The sequence below is a fragment of the Lithobates pipiens genome, unplaced genomic scaffold (assembly GCF_037356315.1).
Source record: "Lithobates pipiens isolate NorthernLeopardFrog02 unplaced genomic scaffold, aLitPip1_a1.2 Scaffold_8, whole genome shotgun sequence".
Taxonomy (NCBI): domain Eukaryota; kingdom Metazoa; phylum Chordata; class Amphibia; order Anura; family Ranidae; genus Lithobates; species Lithobates pipiens.
In genome coordinates this window covers 535,819,807-535,836,510 of record NW_027507903.1, presented here as the reverse complement: position 1 = coordinate 535,836,510, position 16,704 = coordinate 535,819,807, and the positions used below count along the sequence as shown (strand labels likewise).

General features: G+C 42.4%; 1 protein-coding gene across 5 annotated transcripts in view; it reads left to right on the top strand.

The window, feature by feature from the left end:
• Positions 1–16,704, top strand: part of PSD4 (pleckstrin and Sec7 domain containing 4) — a 135,197-nt gene that overhangs the window by 101,226 nt on the left and 17,267 nt on the right. For all 5 annotated transcript variants that reach the window (XM_077469586.1, XM_077469585.1, XM_077469588.1 and 2 more), the window contains exons 7-13: positions 248–360; positions 445–503; positions 3,468–3,557; positions 6,581–6,624; positions 6,759–6,928; positions 11,083–11,153; positions 14,720–14,865. In XM_077469586.1, the coding sequence (XP_077325712.1) occupies positions 248–360; positions 445–503; positions 3,468–3,557; positions 6,581–6,624; positions 6,759–6,928; positions 11,083–11,153; positions 14,720–14,865 (693 nt within the window). The remainder of the gene's footprint in view (positions 1–247; positions 361–444; positions 504–3,467; positions 3,558–6,580; positions 6,625–6,758; positions 6,929–11,082; positions 11,154–14,719; positions 14,866–16,704) is intronic.

Sequence of the window (16,704 nt, the reverse complement as noted above, 5' to 3'; positions counted from 1 at the left end):
GGATATATTCATAGTACCTACAGGTAGGTCTTATTATAGGCTTACCTGTAGGTACAAGTTTACAGAAATGGTTTACTTCCACTTTAAATATCTTAATAGGTTTTAGATTCCAGAAAGAATTACGAATACTTGGTGGGGAAAGGGGAAGATTCAAAAGTAGCACAAGGACTTCTGTCTTATATCAGGGGTCTCCAAACGTTCTAAACAGGGGGCTTCTTCATTTCGATTGCTCTTTGTAACATTTCAGAAGTCTTCTGCATGAGCTGGTATTGACTGGGGAGACTCAGGAACGAGAGCGAGTGCTGTACCATTTCTCCAAACGCTTCCATAGCTGCAACCCCAAGGAGTACAGTTCTGCTGGTGAGAGACAGAAGATCTGCCCATATTAGTATGCAGCGGTTGAAAGTTGAAATCAGTGAATGAACAACTTGTGTTCTCTTTCAGATTCGGTTCACACTCTTACCTGCGCCCTCATGCTGCTTAATTCAGACCTGCACGGGCAAGTACGTTTTTTTTCATTATTATTTTAAAGAACTTCTGTTAAGTTGAACTTGATTGACATACTTTTTTTTTTTGTTGCAACCATTTAACTGGCACCGACTACGTTTGCTTTGGCCTTGTCAAATAATTGTAGCTATTCCTGCCAAATACTAGAAAAATATATTGTATTAGCAAAGTGACCCTACCAGTTAATACACTAGTTCATTCCATGTCACACATTCCTAACGTGTTAGTAAAGTCAGAGTAGGATTACTGCCAGTCTCTCTGTTATACCAAGGTATACTACACAGTGTAACTGTTATGTTTAAAATTATGCCAATAAATACCTTATTTCACATTGCCTGTGTGCGGTCACGTGACCTCCCACAGCTCTCCTACCCCCAATCTAAGGGCTACGGTGGGAGGGGCCGGGATCCCCCTTTGACGGCATCCGGGAGGTCCTGTGACCGCTGTGCTGTCCTCTCAGCCCCTCCTGCTGTCCAAACCTGCCTAGCCCTATGTGAAAAAGTAATTGCCCCCTAAACCTACCGGTTGTTTTTCAGCACTAGCGAGGGTGCGTTTCTCTACGCACCAAACACCACTGGTATAAAACATAACCTCCATTAAGGATTTTTTAATAGATTGTATATAAACAACTGTGTGTGTGTGTGTGTTTTGACGTCATGGAAGAGTCAGGTTGTTCAATCTAACTCTCCCTTGAAGTAAAAAACACACAGTTGTTTTATATACAATTTATTAAAAAAGTCCTTAATAAAGGTTATGTTTTATACCAGTGGTGTTTGGTGCGTAGGGAAACGCACCCTTTATAGTGTTGAAGATTTTTGATTGCCACAAAGGTAATTATTATTGTCCTCATAAAAGGCATTTGTTGTAACTAATAACTGGTTGTGCCACCCTTGGTGACCACAACTGCTATGAAGCGTTTGCGATAACTCGCAATGAGTTTCACATTGCTGTTGAGGAATTTTGGTTCATTCTTTTTTCCAGACTTGTAATTCAGCCACATTTGAGGGTTTCCCAGCATGAATGGCTGGGTCATGTCACAAGTCCGAACTTTGACCACTCCAAAATGTTAATACCTTGGCATCGAGCACACGCAAATATGAAGCCTCTCGGCAGCCAGACCTTGGGCTGAGCAGCCGCATATTTGCATGCAATAGTGCCCATAGAGCTGTGCCAAGAGCATGCTCCCAGCACTGTGGCCAGCAGCTTATGAAAAGCTCCTGATCTCTACTTGCGATCAGGTGTTTTCCAATCATGTGACCACCATGACTACTAGTCACGGCAGACACATGGTTTCAAGCCCCACCCAGCATTCCAAACCCCATAAAGGGCCGACGGGGTCAGCACCAAGGGGTTACTTTGGTTTGGTTTATTTGTGAGCCATTGAGAGCTGGACTTGCTGGTGTGTCTGTTGGATCATTGTCCTGCTGCATAACCCAAGTGCTCTTGAGTCGCTACCTGATAGCCGGACCATCTCCTTCAGGATTCATAGTTCCATCAATTATGGATAGTCACCCAGGTCCTGAAGCTGCAAAGCAGCCCTAGACCATCACACTACCACCACTATGACTGTTGGTATGATGTTCTTTTTATGAAATGCTATGTTAATTTTATGACAGATGTAACAGGACGCACACCTTCCAAAAAGTTCAGCTCTTGTCTCTTCAGTCCACAGAATATTTGCACAAAAGTCTTGGGGATAATCAAGATGTTTTTGGGCAAATGTGAGACAAGCCTTTGTGTTCTTTCTGGTCATCGGTGGCTTTGGCCTTGGAGATCTCCCATGGATGCCATTTTTGCTCAGTCTCTTTGTTATTGTTGAATCATGAACACTGATCTTACTTGAGGCACTTGAGGTCTGCACTTCTTTAGATCATGTTCTGGGTTCTTTTATGACCTCCTAGATGAGTTGTCGTTGTGCTTTTGGAGTCATTTTGGCAGGGTGGCCACTTCTGGGAAGGTTCCCCACTGTTCCCAGTTTTCTCCATGTGTGGATAATGGCTCTCACCATAGTTCGCTGGAGTCCCAAAGCCTTAGAAATCGCTTTGTAACCCTTTCCAGACTGATACATGTACATTACTTTGTTTCTCATCTGTTCTTGAATTTCTTTAGATCGCGGCATGATGTATTGTTTCTTTAGATCTTTTAGCATGCTTCACTTTATCAGACTGCTTCTATTTAAGCAACTTCTTGAAACAACAGGTCTGGCAGTAATTTAGGCCTGGGTATGGCAAGTGAAATTTAACTCTGCTTTCCAAAAAATGTGGTTTATCACAGTTTATTCATGATTTAGCAAAGATGGAGGGTGGGGGGGGGGGGGGGTTGTTGGTCAATTCCTTTTTCACAGAGGGCCAGGCAGCGTCTGACAGCATTTTTCCCTTAATAAATGAAATTATCATTTTAAAACTGCATTTTGTATTTACTTGGGTTATCTTTGTGTAATAATATTTATTTGATGATCTGAATATTCAAAAAATAATGCATATCAGGAAGGGGCAAATACTTTTTCACAGCACTGTATGTAAAACATTAAAAATAAGTGCCTATACTGTTTAAAATCCAGTCTCGCCCTGCTCTGCACATTCTCGCTTGCGCTCTATTTATCGGCACTGTGATGAAAATGTAGAGGCCGATCTGCTGACAGCCTAAAGATTTACTGCTACTCAGGGGCAGCAAAATGGCTGCCTCGGGTAAGCAGAAACACAAACAATGCTGGAGACCAATTACAGCACACTAACTTTGGTAAAGATCATTATTTTTTAAGTTAAGTTTTAGGGGTAAAGTTACACTTTCAGCATCTATGACAGCACTTTTAAATGGCAGTTAATGAGCTGATACACAATTGGAAACAGTTCCACTCTGCAGGAGAGCCTTCGCAACACCAATTGTAAAACATACACTGGATAGGCCAGTTGTTCCTGGTACTCTGGATTAATAATATGTAATGCACCTCTTCCTTGCAGAACATTGGAAAGTGCATGACAGCACAGGATTTCATTACTAACCTCGAGGGCATGAATGATGGTGGCAGTTTTCCACGGGAGCTCCTGAAGGTTCGTGTCTGTTTATGGCTTTCCCTAATGAGATAAAAATAGTAGGCTGCATAGTAACTCTTTGACTAAAGAATGTTATTTATGAATGTGTTTTCCAGAGTGTGTATGATTAAGTAGACTCATTTATGCATTAAGTAAAATCAATCGGTGAACTGTTATGCCTTGTACACACGGTTGGACATTCCAACCACAAAATCTGTCTGATTTTTTTCGGACGGATTTTGGCCTGAACTGGTGTTGCATACACACGGTCTGACAAAGTTGTCGTAAAATCCGATCATTCAGAATGTGATGGCGTTCGTTCGTTATGACGAGACTACGTTGAGGCTAGTAGCCAATAACTTTGGTCTCGTAATTTGATTTGAGCATGCGTGGCATTTTGTCCGATCGGAATTCTCTACTAACAATCTGAAAAAGTCAGATCGGATTTTTGTTTGTCGAAAAATGTTAGATCCGGATTTTTTCCGTCGGAATTTCCAATGGAAAAAGTCTGATAGAGCCCACGCATGATCGGATTTTCCGACAATATAATCTGATCGGACCTTTTCCGTCTGAATTTCCGACCGTGTGTACAAGGCATAAATGGCATACAGGAAACACTTCAGCTTTAATCATTTTAATTTGATCCATCTTAAGCAGACATTTTATAGTGCTTCTGGATAGAACCTTGGGTCACATGATCCACTACTCAAGTGTACTGTGTACCATGGAACACAGGCTCACATTAAGGTGAACCTGTAGACAGGCAATGGACATTCCTATATTTACATACTCTTAACGCTCAGTAAAAGAGCATTAAAACAAATTTTACTGACCTCTGTAGCTGTAGGCACTATGAAATAATTTATGCTCATTAGGTTTACAACAGAGACTCTGAAATTGCCCTTGCTTCTATGGCTGGATCTAGGGGGTGCTGGGGTGGGTTGCGCCCCCCCAGATTTCAGTCGTGCCACACCAGGCCAGCCCCCCTTGGGACATTTCTACCCATGCCTGCTGAGCTTCTCTCCCTATACCCGCACTCAGGGATGGGTCAGGGAGAGCAGCTGAACTAAAGTAAACAGTGAACTCAGGACGGAAGAAGTGGCAGCGGTTCAGGCAGGGCTGTGCGCTCGCTCTCTCTCGCTCTCTTCTGTCATAACAGCAATCCTTTATGGGGTGGGTAATTATGCAGTGTGTACTTCAATGTTAGAGTGATCCAGTGTCATATGCTGTATGAAGGATCGCTGTTATGACAGGAGAGTTAAACCTGAACCTTCTCAAAACTTTTGATTCGAGTGGGGGGGGGGGGGGTTGATGAGGGGTGAACAATCATCTGTGCTGTGATTGAGAAGTCTGGGGTGGGGTGCTGGGAGGTGCAAAATTTGGGGGGGGGGGGGGTGCAATTTGGAGTGAGGGCTGGGAGGGGGGTGGGGAGGTTATTTGTGTTAGGAGAGGGGGGGGGGATTTGTGCATTTGAAGGGAGTTGTGCTAGGAGGAAGAATTTGGTGGGAAACAGGATGTGTGCTAGGAGGGGGTGGGCCTGGGGGGGCAAGATTTGTGCTGGAAGGAGGGGGACTTTTGCCATTTTTGTTTGGGGAGAATTTTGGCTTGCAAAGGTAATTTATGCTTGGGGAGTTGGTCATCTTCACCCTGGGCGCTAGGTGACCTTGTCCTGTCCTGGCACTGCACAAAAGCCACTGATCAAATCTCCTCCTCCCCTTAGAGCACATTGCTGAGATCGGTTTCCCTTACAGCCTCAATCTGATGTGGATTAGCAGCTACAATAGCCGGCTAACACACCGTGTGGAGAGAAATCGATCTCTCCTGTGCTGTGTGGGGAACAGGAGAACCGCTAAGTGCCCTGCGAGCACTGATCCTGCCCTCTTCTCTGCTGACCCCTGTACACCGCCCTGCTGACCTTTGTCTGCTGCCGTGTTGACATCCTGTCCGCTGCCCTGTTGATCCCTGTCCGCTGCCCTGCTGACCCCTGTCCACTGCCCTACAAAATAATGGCCTCTGTACACTGCCCTACAAACCGCCGACCCTGTCTTCTGTTCTTTTCACCCCTTGTACACTGCCCTACCGACTCTTACACTGCACTCTGACCTCACGTCTTCTGCCCCCTTGACATTTTTTACTGCACCCCCACATCAAACAGGCTAGATCTGGCCCTGCTTGCTTCACCTGGCAGCATGTAGACCTTTTAATGCAGGTGCTGCAAGCTGTTCAGAAATGGACTTCAGAGTCTTTCTTATGAGTTTCAGGAGGAATTAGTCCACAGTGCTTGCAGCTACAGAGGTCAGTGAAGCGTGTTTTAAAGCTCATTTTCTGCAAATATTTTTTGTAAATCTTATAATATTAGTATTAAAATAGTTTAATGTTTATAGCCTGGCTGCTGGTTTACTTTAAGGCCCAATTCACACAGGTGTTCTACAGAGTACACCCATGCAAGGCGTGTGTGTGCCTGCATAGGGATGCACCAGTGTTCCTTGCATCCCCATACTGGCAGTCCTATTGATGTCAGTGGCACGCAGTGGCTGCACGGACACATCTGCTGCTCCCAATTTGACAGCTGTGTGGATGCACGACCCAAACGCACACTGTCTGCATTCAGAATTGTGCTCTTTACCTGCATGGATGTCAAATTGGAAGCAGTGGCTGTGTCTGTGCGGCCGCTATGTCACAATTTACATGAATAGGGCTGCCTGCACAGAACACCTGGACATCCCTATATGGGCAAACATGCCCCTCCCATGGGTGCACACTCTACTTTGCCCCTGTGATTAAGGTCCAAGTGTCATTCATGGATAATGACAACTACTGAGATATGTAGGGCAGTCAGATTAAAAAATCAGGATGAAAATTTGAAGACATGCAGGTGATTTGTAAACTCTGAATCAGGCTAAATAAAGAATAATCCTATTAGAATAGGACTAATGTTTAACTGTATCATATGTGGTCCGGCTAATTTTTGGTTACTGTTCCTTTTTATTATATCATTTTAGCAGTCACAGAATGCTTTATTCTCTTTCCTTTTTGTGTAGAGTCTGTATCACTCCATCCGTATAGACAAGCTGGAATGGGCCATGTAAGTTAAGCTGAGCAATCTTTGTTTTTTGTTTTTTTTCACCCACTAATATTCTCCCTTACAATATTTGTTACTGTTTTGCCATCAATTGACGTTTTATTATAATTATGCCCTGTGTGCCATTCTCCTAACAGGAGTGAAGAGAAACTAGCGAATGTCCTTGTTGCAAAACCAGAAAATCTTTTGTCTGTTCGCAAAAAAAGCAATCCTTTTGTGGACCTACCAGCACCAGACCCCCAGGCCCCAGTCTTCAAACAGGGGATGCTCTGCCGCAAAGTACATGCAGATATCGATGGCAAAAAGAGTAAGTATAGCCCCTCTGTGCTTGTACCTGCTTTTTGGGCATATCTCATTTTCTAAAGTCAATCAAACCTCAGCGCTCACTCCGATACTTATGGTGTTTCTTGCAATGCTGCTCTCCTTGAGCGGGGAAACTTTAAATCGCAAAGAAAAAAGGAGGGCGCCGAGCCTAGTACATTACCTTCAACACCAATGACAGCTCTGAGAAGGGAGTTTGCCTCCCAAAACGCTTCCAACCGCAGAGATTTGTCTTCCCTGACGTGTATGACGTGCATTTTGTCTTCTCATGTTTGTGAGTATGTCTTTGGCGTTTCTTTTCAATAAATATTCATGGTGTAGAAGGTAATGCACTAGGCGTTTGCACCCTCCCTTTTTTTTTTTTTTAGCTCACCTTCTGGCAGGCTTCCTTGCAGAATATTCACAGGGAACGACCTTTTTTCAATCTTTGATCTTCATTCTTCTTGAGATTTTGACTCCCCTTTATTTTTGTTTGTGAAAAGCCCAAGTCCGGGTTTTGGAAGTGCTGGGGACCGGGTGCCATACTCACCTTCTCCCCAGTACTGCCCCCATGTACTTACTGCTTGGGTTGAATGAATGATGTCCTGAGCTCACAGAACAATGCTCACCGGTCACCAGGGTGGATTTGATTTAAATCAAGTCGATTTAAACCACTAGTAAAAAGGCTTGATTTAAATAAATCCGATTTTAAATAATTTTTTGTTTTCCATAATTTTTGTTTTCTGGATAATTTGTACAAACAAGAGATTATCATACAGCATGTGGCAAATAATGCTTATATTGGAAGAATGATAAACACAGTATGTGCAGTTCATCTGATAATATTTTGTACTCTTAACATAATAGTAGATGTTAAGCATGGATGAACAGTTGGGTGATTTTACAGTTTAACATTTTAACAATTCTAGATTCCTAAGAGTAATTTAGAGAGTGATCAACTATAATAAGTATAATATGATCAAGTATAATAAAATAAGATATAAAATAGGAATAAAATAAAAACTAAAATATAAAAATGAAGAATAAACAACAAAAATCTAAAAATAAAAAAGGAAGGAAAAGTAATGACTGAAATTGTTGTACCTATGTGTAAGAAAGTGTCATTTCAGTCCAGAGGCTATGTGGAGCAATGGGATCATTTTCCATTGGTCCAAGGGTCTTGTTTATTAAACAGGAATAGCATGAAAGAGCAACTGTCATCTCTGTCCTACAGAGGCTCCTCCTCTGACCCGCTGTTGACTCACCGACAGTCCCATTTACTTTAATGGGGACGGCTGGTGATGGGGCAGTGACACAAAAAGGTGAGGGACGTGGCGGCAGCAGGTGGGTGGATGCCCGCTAACAGGCGCCGCCATGATGAATCTGAAATGACAGGGGCTCTTTAAGCTCTTCAATCACCTTGGTACATTCAGCCTGACCATGAATAGTTCAAATCTCAGCCGGATACTGCTGAACTGGCCGACATTCACACCGTGTATGGCCAGCCTTACTGTGGTTGGTTGCTTCTATAAAAGCTCACCTTTTATAATATTTTTACACCTAACACAATTACCTTCCTCTGTTACAATTAAACCGACATATTTTAATTCCATTGGGTTTTCATTGGGAATCTGTACACACAAATTACCCTTATGTGCACAGTAAAACATATACCAGAATCACCCATTGTAACTGGCAGCCATGCCCACTGCAGCGTCCAGCAGTCTTATCTTTTGGGTCATGGGAAAATCTGCAGCTCATATTTTTGTTTTGCTTTTTCTTTTTGCAGACACCAATTGATACTCATATGAGGAAGTTGTAAGGTTGATTCTTGTTTTCTGCGGTGATAAAGAAAAGAAACCTTTTAAACATCTGCTAGGGTTTTTTTCACCTGGTCTCTAATGCCTCTTAAGTGATTCCTCACTTTACAACATCCTAATCATAACCAAATCTTAAAGCAAATGGGGAAGTTTCAGAACTTTTTGGATTTTCCCTTGTGCCACAAACTGTTTTAACCACTAATAGCAGTAATTGCATACTAAAATAAGTGCTGAGCAACCGTACTGTGCAGGCATTAATACACTATGGGGTTGATTTGCTAAAATTGAAGAGTGCAAAGTCTGGTGCAGTTGGGTATGGTAGTCAATCGGCTTCTAACTTCAGCTTCTTTAATTAAGCTTTGCCAAAAAAAAAAAAACTGAAGGTTCCTATGCACATCTGCACCAGATTTTGCACTCTCCAGTTTTTATAAATCACCCCCTATATCTCCAAAAGTGGAGACCCCTCAGGTGGTTCTAATGAAGGGTATTGTTAATTATACAGCACATAAGACATTTTTGGATAATTGTGCGCTTTTAGTATTGCGGCAGCAATTTAGGGAAGGCTCTTTTCTGTGCCAGCATGACTGCGTCCCTGTGTACAAAGCCAGCTTTTTTTGAAGAGGTTGGTTTTGAGAAACTTGGCCTGCACAGGGCCTGGACCTCTGCTAGAGTCAACGCCCTTGGGATGAATTAGAATGTCTTCTCATCCAGCATTAGTACATGACCTCACAAGAAAGTATTTTGGCTGAATGGGCACAAATTCCCACAGAATCTTGTGGAATCCCTTACCAAAAGAATAGAGGCTGTTGTAGTCCCAAAGAGGGTTAAACTCATATTAATGCCCATGGTTTGGAATGAGGTGTCCACCTAGCTCATTTAGGTTAGCCAAACTTGCCACTATGTTAATTGTAACCTACATGTGTAGAACTGTGAGGCATTTTAGTCTGTGGAGAGCAGTGGACATTGGATGAGTGGCACCTTTATGGTTTTTAGACAGACAGACAGACAGACAGACACAACCAGTACTGCATTTATAAGCATTTGAGCCCTTGTTTCCTAAGTAAAAACAAGACACAGGTTCAAACCTATTGTATCCCTTTAGCTTGTAAGCTCTTACATGCAGGGACCTCCTGACCCTCTTGTTTTACAACATATTGTTTTAATACCTCCTTGCCAGCAGCCTTTTCTCCACTACCAATAATCAGTACTTCCGGGTATAGTGATTTTCTGCTCTTCTCTCCCCTTCATCTTATGTAACAGCACTGGTACTTGGTGATTGGCACAGTGCTGTCACATGGGAGTAAGGAGAGTCCTCAGCCTGGTGTAAGCTCTGACTATGCAGGTTTGCTTTAAGACTATGCATTTACTGTATATATTAGATTATGATTATAATAGAGTAACATACATATAAATTTGCAATGTTATTTGTCACAAGTATGTTTTGTTAAAAGAGCAGTGTGAAATGAAGAAAATATTCAAACTCACCTAGGTGGGTGCAGCATCTCTATCCAGTGCTGGATCTGTCCTCCACTGCCTCTACACCAAAAACTGACACCCTCACTTTCCTTAACTGTCAGCCGCATGGACTCCTGAAGAAGTGAACGTCATTTCACAAAATTTGTTGAGATTTATGATGCAACGATGTCCACCTTGTCAGTAATCATTGAGTCAGACATTGTTTGACAACATGTAAAAATTTATTTGATTCACAAATTGGCTTGTAATCCAAAGCACTCATATATCAAAGCGAATTTCCCCATAAGAAATATTGGAAACTCAGATGATTCGTTCTGCAACCATTTATTCATCAGTTATTCAATCTATAGTCCATATAAAAAGATTATAGCAATGTGATAGGTTGTGTAACCATAAAATGTCCATCCATATTTCTTCAATTGGAGGCGGCGCCTCTCTTTTCTCTTATACTCAGTTGTGACGTAACGCTACTTGTATTGCAAGATCTCGCTTGTTTATCAAGTTAAAATTTATAAAAAAAAATTGCTAGTCTTGTAAAACACTCGCAGACCAAGTTACTCACAATCCAAGGTTTTACAGTACTGTATTTATGATGCAACTTTGTCCATCTTTACTTTATTGAGTCAAAGACATTGACAACATGTACAAATATGTACAACTTGTACACGTATGTGTACATGACAACATGTACACATATACCATACCAGGGTGATTCCTCTGTTCTTTGTTGCCTATTCTTCTACATACTTAAGTTTATATAGAAAACAAAGTAGATGTTCAATAAATAGTGGCTTTCTGCTCCATTTTTATTGATGGACTAATGGTCATTTCTGGGTTATAACTCTTCTCTTTCCTTTTACTTCAGCTCCATGGGGAAAGAGACGCTGGAAGACCTTCCACACTGTGCTGAAGGGGATGTTGCTCCTCTTTCTAAAGGTATAAAATTGTTCAAGCAGTTTTAAGTGTTGATGTAGCTAAGTATTTAATTTATTAATATGTCTACAACTTACTAAGTGCATTACTAAGCACACTAATATATTGTATCATTTTAATGGAGTTCCCAGAGGCCTGAAATTTGTTTCAAGGGTTCCTTTGTACTAAAAAGGTTTAGCATGGCCCCTGTAGATGTACACTTTGCTGAAAAATGTTGTCAGATGGATTAGTGGATGGCTTAGAGGCCTAAGCCCCGTACACATGATCGGATTTTCTGACGGGAAATGGATGTCAGTCTGTTGGCGGAAAATCCGACCGTGTGTATGCTCCATCAGACAATTGTTGTCGGACTTTCCGCCAACAAATGTTGGCTAGCATATCTTCAAATTTTCTGCCAACAAATGTGTGTTGCCGGATTTTCCGATCGTGTATACATAAGTCCGTCGGACAAAAGTCCAAAGTACAAACACGCATGCTTAGAAGAAGTGGTCGGTCTTGTAAACTAGCGTTTGTAATGAAGAATTAACATTCGTAACGTGGCAAATTATGAAATCTCCAATTTTCTTCTTCTTTAATGGGATAATAATGAAGATGCTTTGCTGATGATATTAATGGAGTTATTGCAAACAAATTTTTTAAAGGCTTTTTTTTTTCTAGTGATATCAAGAATAACATTATTATGCTTTTTTTTTTTTTTTTTTTTTTTTTTTTTTTTTATTTGTGCAAGTTACCACAACACCATTATCCCGTAGTTTTTAAGAACAAAGATACAACTATGTTGGTGTCCCTTGTCAATTTTACATTGTATTTTTTAAAATGTACCTGCCTACTCCCAAACTGTCATTTGAAGTAAAACACGTAGCCAAGTATTATTCTCCACAATTTTTTTATTGTGTATAAAAAAAAAAAATTTGACATGCTAGCTGCCAATAGAACTTAACCAAAACATGCATTCTATGCATCCAAAAATATACCAAATCAAATCATTATTCAGCCAAAAAAAAAAGATGTCAAAGCAATAACTCCAAGGCCAATAATAAATATCATGTTAACGCCTCCGATTCCACAACATGGCTGGTTAACGAACAGCCGTTCAAAACAAACTGAAAAGCACGAAATGAAAAACGCGAAAAGAAAAGCACCAATCAACACTCGCCAAACTTCTACTAACACGAAATTTGCAGAAGGAGCCTAATAGATGAAAAACCACATAGTACGTCTAGTACGTCACTACATTCAACATTTGTGTGACCGTGTGTGTGCAAGACAAGTTTGAGCCAACACCCTTCGGACAAAATTCCATGGTTTTGTTGGCAGAAAGTCAGATCGTGTGTACAAGGCATTACAGTTCTGTTCATGTTGTATCAGAGTGTGACTTTTGGCACATCTAAAACCTTTGGTTTCCAGAGGCCAGAAATGCTACACATCCTCTTTTCCCTCGGACCCTGTTCAGGAAGCAGAAATCTGAACCTCCTTCACTTGAAGATGTTATGAAGGAATAAATTAAGGAACATTGATTTTGTTGTGTAGGCGGTGGAGGATTTTTCTTTCCCTGCTTTTAATGAGGTATAAAGCTATGGCTTCTTGCCAAAGCTTTCCACTGTAGACACACTAATTCATGCAATGCGCACTAGTCTTTGCATAACAGCACCTGATTCTCCACAGCGAAACAAACCGCTATGGGTACCAAGAGAAGTCTGACAGAGGCCTACATAAATTATAGGACACAAGAAGCTCAGTTGCCGTAAAAGAAACTAGTCTGATACTCTCATGAGTGGGTAGTTGATAGGCAGACTTTCTAAGTCGTCAATGCCTAGACCCAGTAGATGGTCTCTGCACCTTTCAAAATGTCTAAGGTGCAACAGCAAGCTGAACAAGGTTGTGGCCAAATATATTAATCTAAAAAATTCAGTGACATAGTGGCTGGTGCCATATAAATCAATATGCTTGTGCCATACTAATCAATATGCAAACAAAAAATATGGAAGAGGCCAAGGCCAAGTCACTGAATTGTTTAGATTAATATATTCTGCCAGCACTGTTTCATATTTCCTATCACTAATCAAGGTTATACCACCTTTGCACAGCTGCTGCAGTTTTGCATTTATTATATTTGAGTACATTGGCGTGAGTTTTTGAATAGCGTAAAACTTGTGGCCAAGACCTGGGATCCTCTAGGCTTCACAATAGATGCTTTGGTGATTTCTTGAACTCAATCCCAACTGGCTTATGCCTTCCCTCTGATGAAGATCCCCCCTTGACTGCTGGCAGAAGAGCCTGGGCCTCTTCCAAACAGGCTAGACTTGCTGGCCCAGGATCCTTGTTTCATCCTGCTTCTCAGCCACTGGCTTTAATGGCATGGCTGTTTAAACTCTAGGGTCTCAAAGTATAGGGGTATCTCTGACTCTGTTATTCCTTCTTTACTCAGACCAAGGAAAAATCCCACTTAAACAAGAATTACTATCACACATGGAAGGTCTTCGTTGTATGGTGTGAGGACAGAAATCTTAACTCTAGGAAATACTCTATCATTGGTATTTTGGTCTTTCTTCAGTCTGGTCTTGGTACCCTTGTGGGACAGGTTTCTGTCTTATCCATCCTCTTCCAAAAACCTCTGTCCTTGCAAATTTTTTATTAAGACTTTGCTTCAAGATGCTTATATAATTCTTCCAGTCCAGTCGCCTATGTCCCCTTCAGATCTAATTCTTGTGCTCTCTGCTCTTCTGATTAGAGACATTCCTTTGGACGACCTCACCTGTAAGGTTGCCTTCTTGGTTGCACAAGGACAATGTGGTTTTGAGACCAAAACCTTCCTTTTTACCTAAGGTGGTCTCTTCCTTCAGTTTCTATGAGGACTTTCCTTACAGAAGACCCCCTGCTTCCTGTTCCACTACTGCCAGGTGAATCAAACCACTGATTTCTAGGACATACACCCTTAAGGAACAGGTTCCTTTCTTTCCTATCAGAGCTAACTCCACCAGAGCTGTTGGTATTTCTTGAGCTTTTCAGCATCAAGCTTATCTATCTAAAATTTGCAAGGCCACCACCTGGTCCTCTGTTCACACATTTTACAACTTCTGCTAGGTAACCATTCAGGCCTCAGCTGATGCGAGCTTCGACAGCAAGATGCTTCAACTGTTCTCTGAGAATTTTGTTTGGGTTCCTTAAACTCTGTTTCTTGTGAGCCTGTTGGCAGTTCTATGTTGCTGTGTTTTTTGCCCATGGTCTTTGAATACAAGCCCTGTGCCCTGTACTGTAAAATAAAGATAATAGGAATTTTGATTTACCTGTAAATTCCTTATGTTGGAGTACAGGACACAGGTAACTCCCCTCTGTATCTTGATCACTCATTATTGCTTGCTAAAAAAATGGAGCCTCACTGAGTGGGCAGGGTTATATAGGTGTCTGAAGGTAGCAGCATATAACCCAAGGTCTATGAATACAAGTCATGTGTCTTGTACTGTTCTCCAAGATAAGGAATTTAACGTTCTTTTCATGATTTTTGACTGGAGTTTAGCTTTAAAGGTATCTATATGACACTTTTCTATATCCTTTGAAACCTTTGGCAGGATGAGTACAGGGCTGACTTCCAGTTTCCTGAGGAGGTGATCAGCATCCATCATGCTCTAGCTGAGAGAGCCAGCGACTACACAAAGAGACCCAATGTCTTCCGTCTGCAGACTGCTGATTGGCGGGTATTTCTCTTCCAGGCTCAGTGAGTAATCTGTATCACATTGTATGTTAACACCCCTGTTAGAAATGCATATTATTTCAAGCAGTTTTCCTAAAAATAATCAAAAATTTTAAATAGGCAATTCACCAAGGGGGCTTAAAGTCATTTCCCAGCTCACTAACAGGCAAGGAAGAGTGGTTGTACCAAGAAAGACTGACTATTAGAAGTGTCACAGATTGACACTTTCAGGTTGTAGCACACGTGTCAAACAGAAGGCCTGTGGGCCTAAAGAGACCCACCAGGTCATTATATTTAGCCTCTGCACCCAGGGCTTTTTTTTCAGCTGGAACGTTGTGGAACTCCTACGCTCATTACTGTCACTTGTAAACATGGAAGCCTTCTGTGCTATCAAGGACAGCTTTCCTCTTGGCAGCTCTCACAGATCCATGCCTGCCCTGTACTCATGGCAGGGACAAGGGAGATGCAGGTGCAGTGTGGGATGGTGGCATCACGTGGTAAGCTGCACTCAGAGAGGCAAAGCCGCCTACACTGCCAGGAGTTACTAGAGCCGGGCCAGGTAGCTGAGGGGGAGAATTGAGGGCTGTGGAGGGAAATGTGTGCAGAGGTGGGGGTTGTGGGAGAGTGGTGCAGAGTTTAGAGCCGAGGAAGAGTGGAAGTGAAATATGGACAGACTGTGAGAGAGTGCTGAACCTTATGCCCTGCACTCTGTATGTAGTGCATCCTCTTCCCTACACTCTGTATGTAGTGCATCCTCATCCTTACACTCTGTATGTAGAGCATCCTCAACCCTGCACTCTGTATGTAGAGCATCCTCAACCCTGCACTCTGTATGTAGAGCATCCTCAACCCTGCACTCTGTATGTAGAGCATCCTCAACCCTGCACTCTGTATGTAGAGCATCCTCAACCCTGCACTCTGTATGTAGAGCATCCTCAACCCTGCACTCTGTATGTAGAGCATCCTCAACCCTGCGCTCTGTATGTAGAGCATCCTCAACCCTGCACTCTGTATGTAGAGCATCCTCAACCCTGCACTCTGTATGTAGAGCATCCTCAACCCTGCACTCTGTATGTAGAGCATCTTCAACACTGCACTCTGTATGTAGAGCATCCTCAACCCTGCACTTTGTGTACAGTGCACCCCTGAACTCTTTACTCTGTGAGTAGCGCACCCCTGAACTCTTCACTCTGTGAGTAGCGCACCCCTGAAATCTTCACTCTGTGCGTAGCGCACCCCTGAACTCTTCACTCTGTGCGTAGCGCACCCCTGAACTCTTCACTCTGTGCGTAGCGCACCCCTGAACTCTTCACTCTGTGCGTAGCGCACCCCTGAACTCTTCACTCTGTGCGTAGCGCACCCCTGAACTCTTCACTCTGTGCGTAGCGCACCCCTGAACGCTTCACTCTGTGCATAGAGCATCCCTGAACCCTGCACTCTGTTCCTAGCGCCCCTCTGAACTCTGCACTCTGTACATAGTGCATCCCTGAACTCTGCACATAACGCACACGTGGCATTTCGTTGCCCCTTTAAGATCCTCCCACTGTTAGTGCACTTTGGCTGCACCCACTGTTCTTAAAAAACAAAACAAAAAAATGTATAAATGTATATATTCTTACAGATACAGCCGCCCCTTTGTGGGCAACTATAATGCTGATGTGGCCCACAATGAATTTGGGTTTGACACCCCTGGTGTAGCACATACCTCAATCCCTAGCTAGTGTAGACTGACTGCTAAGTATGTTCAGTTGGCTTTCCACAGCAGAGCTTAGGGAAGTTTTTTTCCTCTTCCGTCTGCCCGACCATGCAGACTTGAGTGCACCTAGATCTTTTTGGTCAACTCCCCACTTTCATTATTGATAG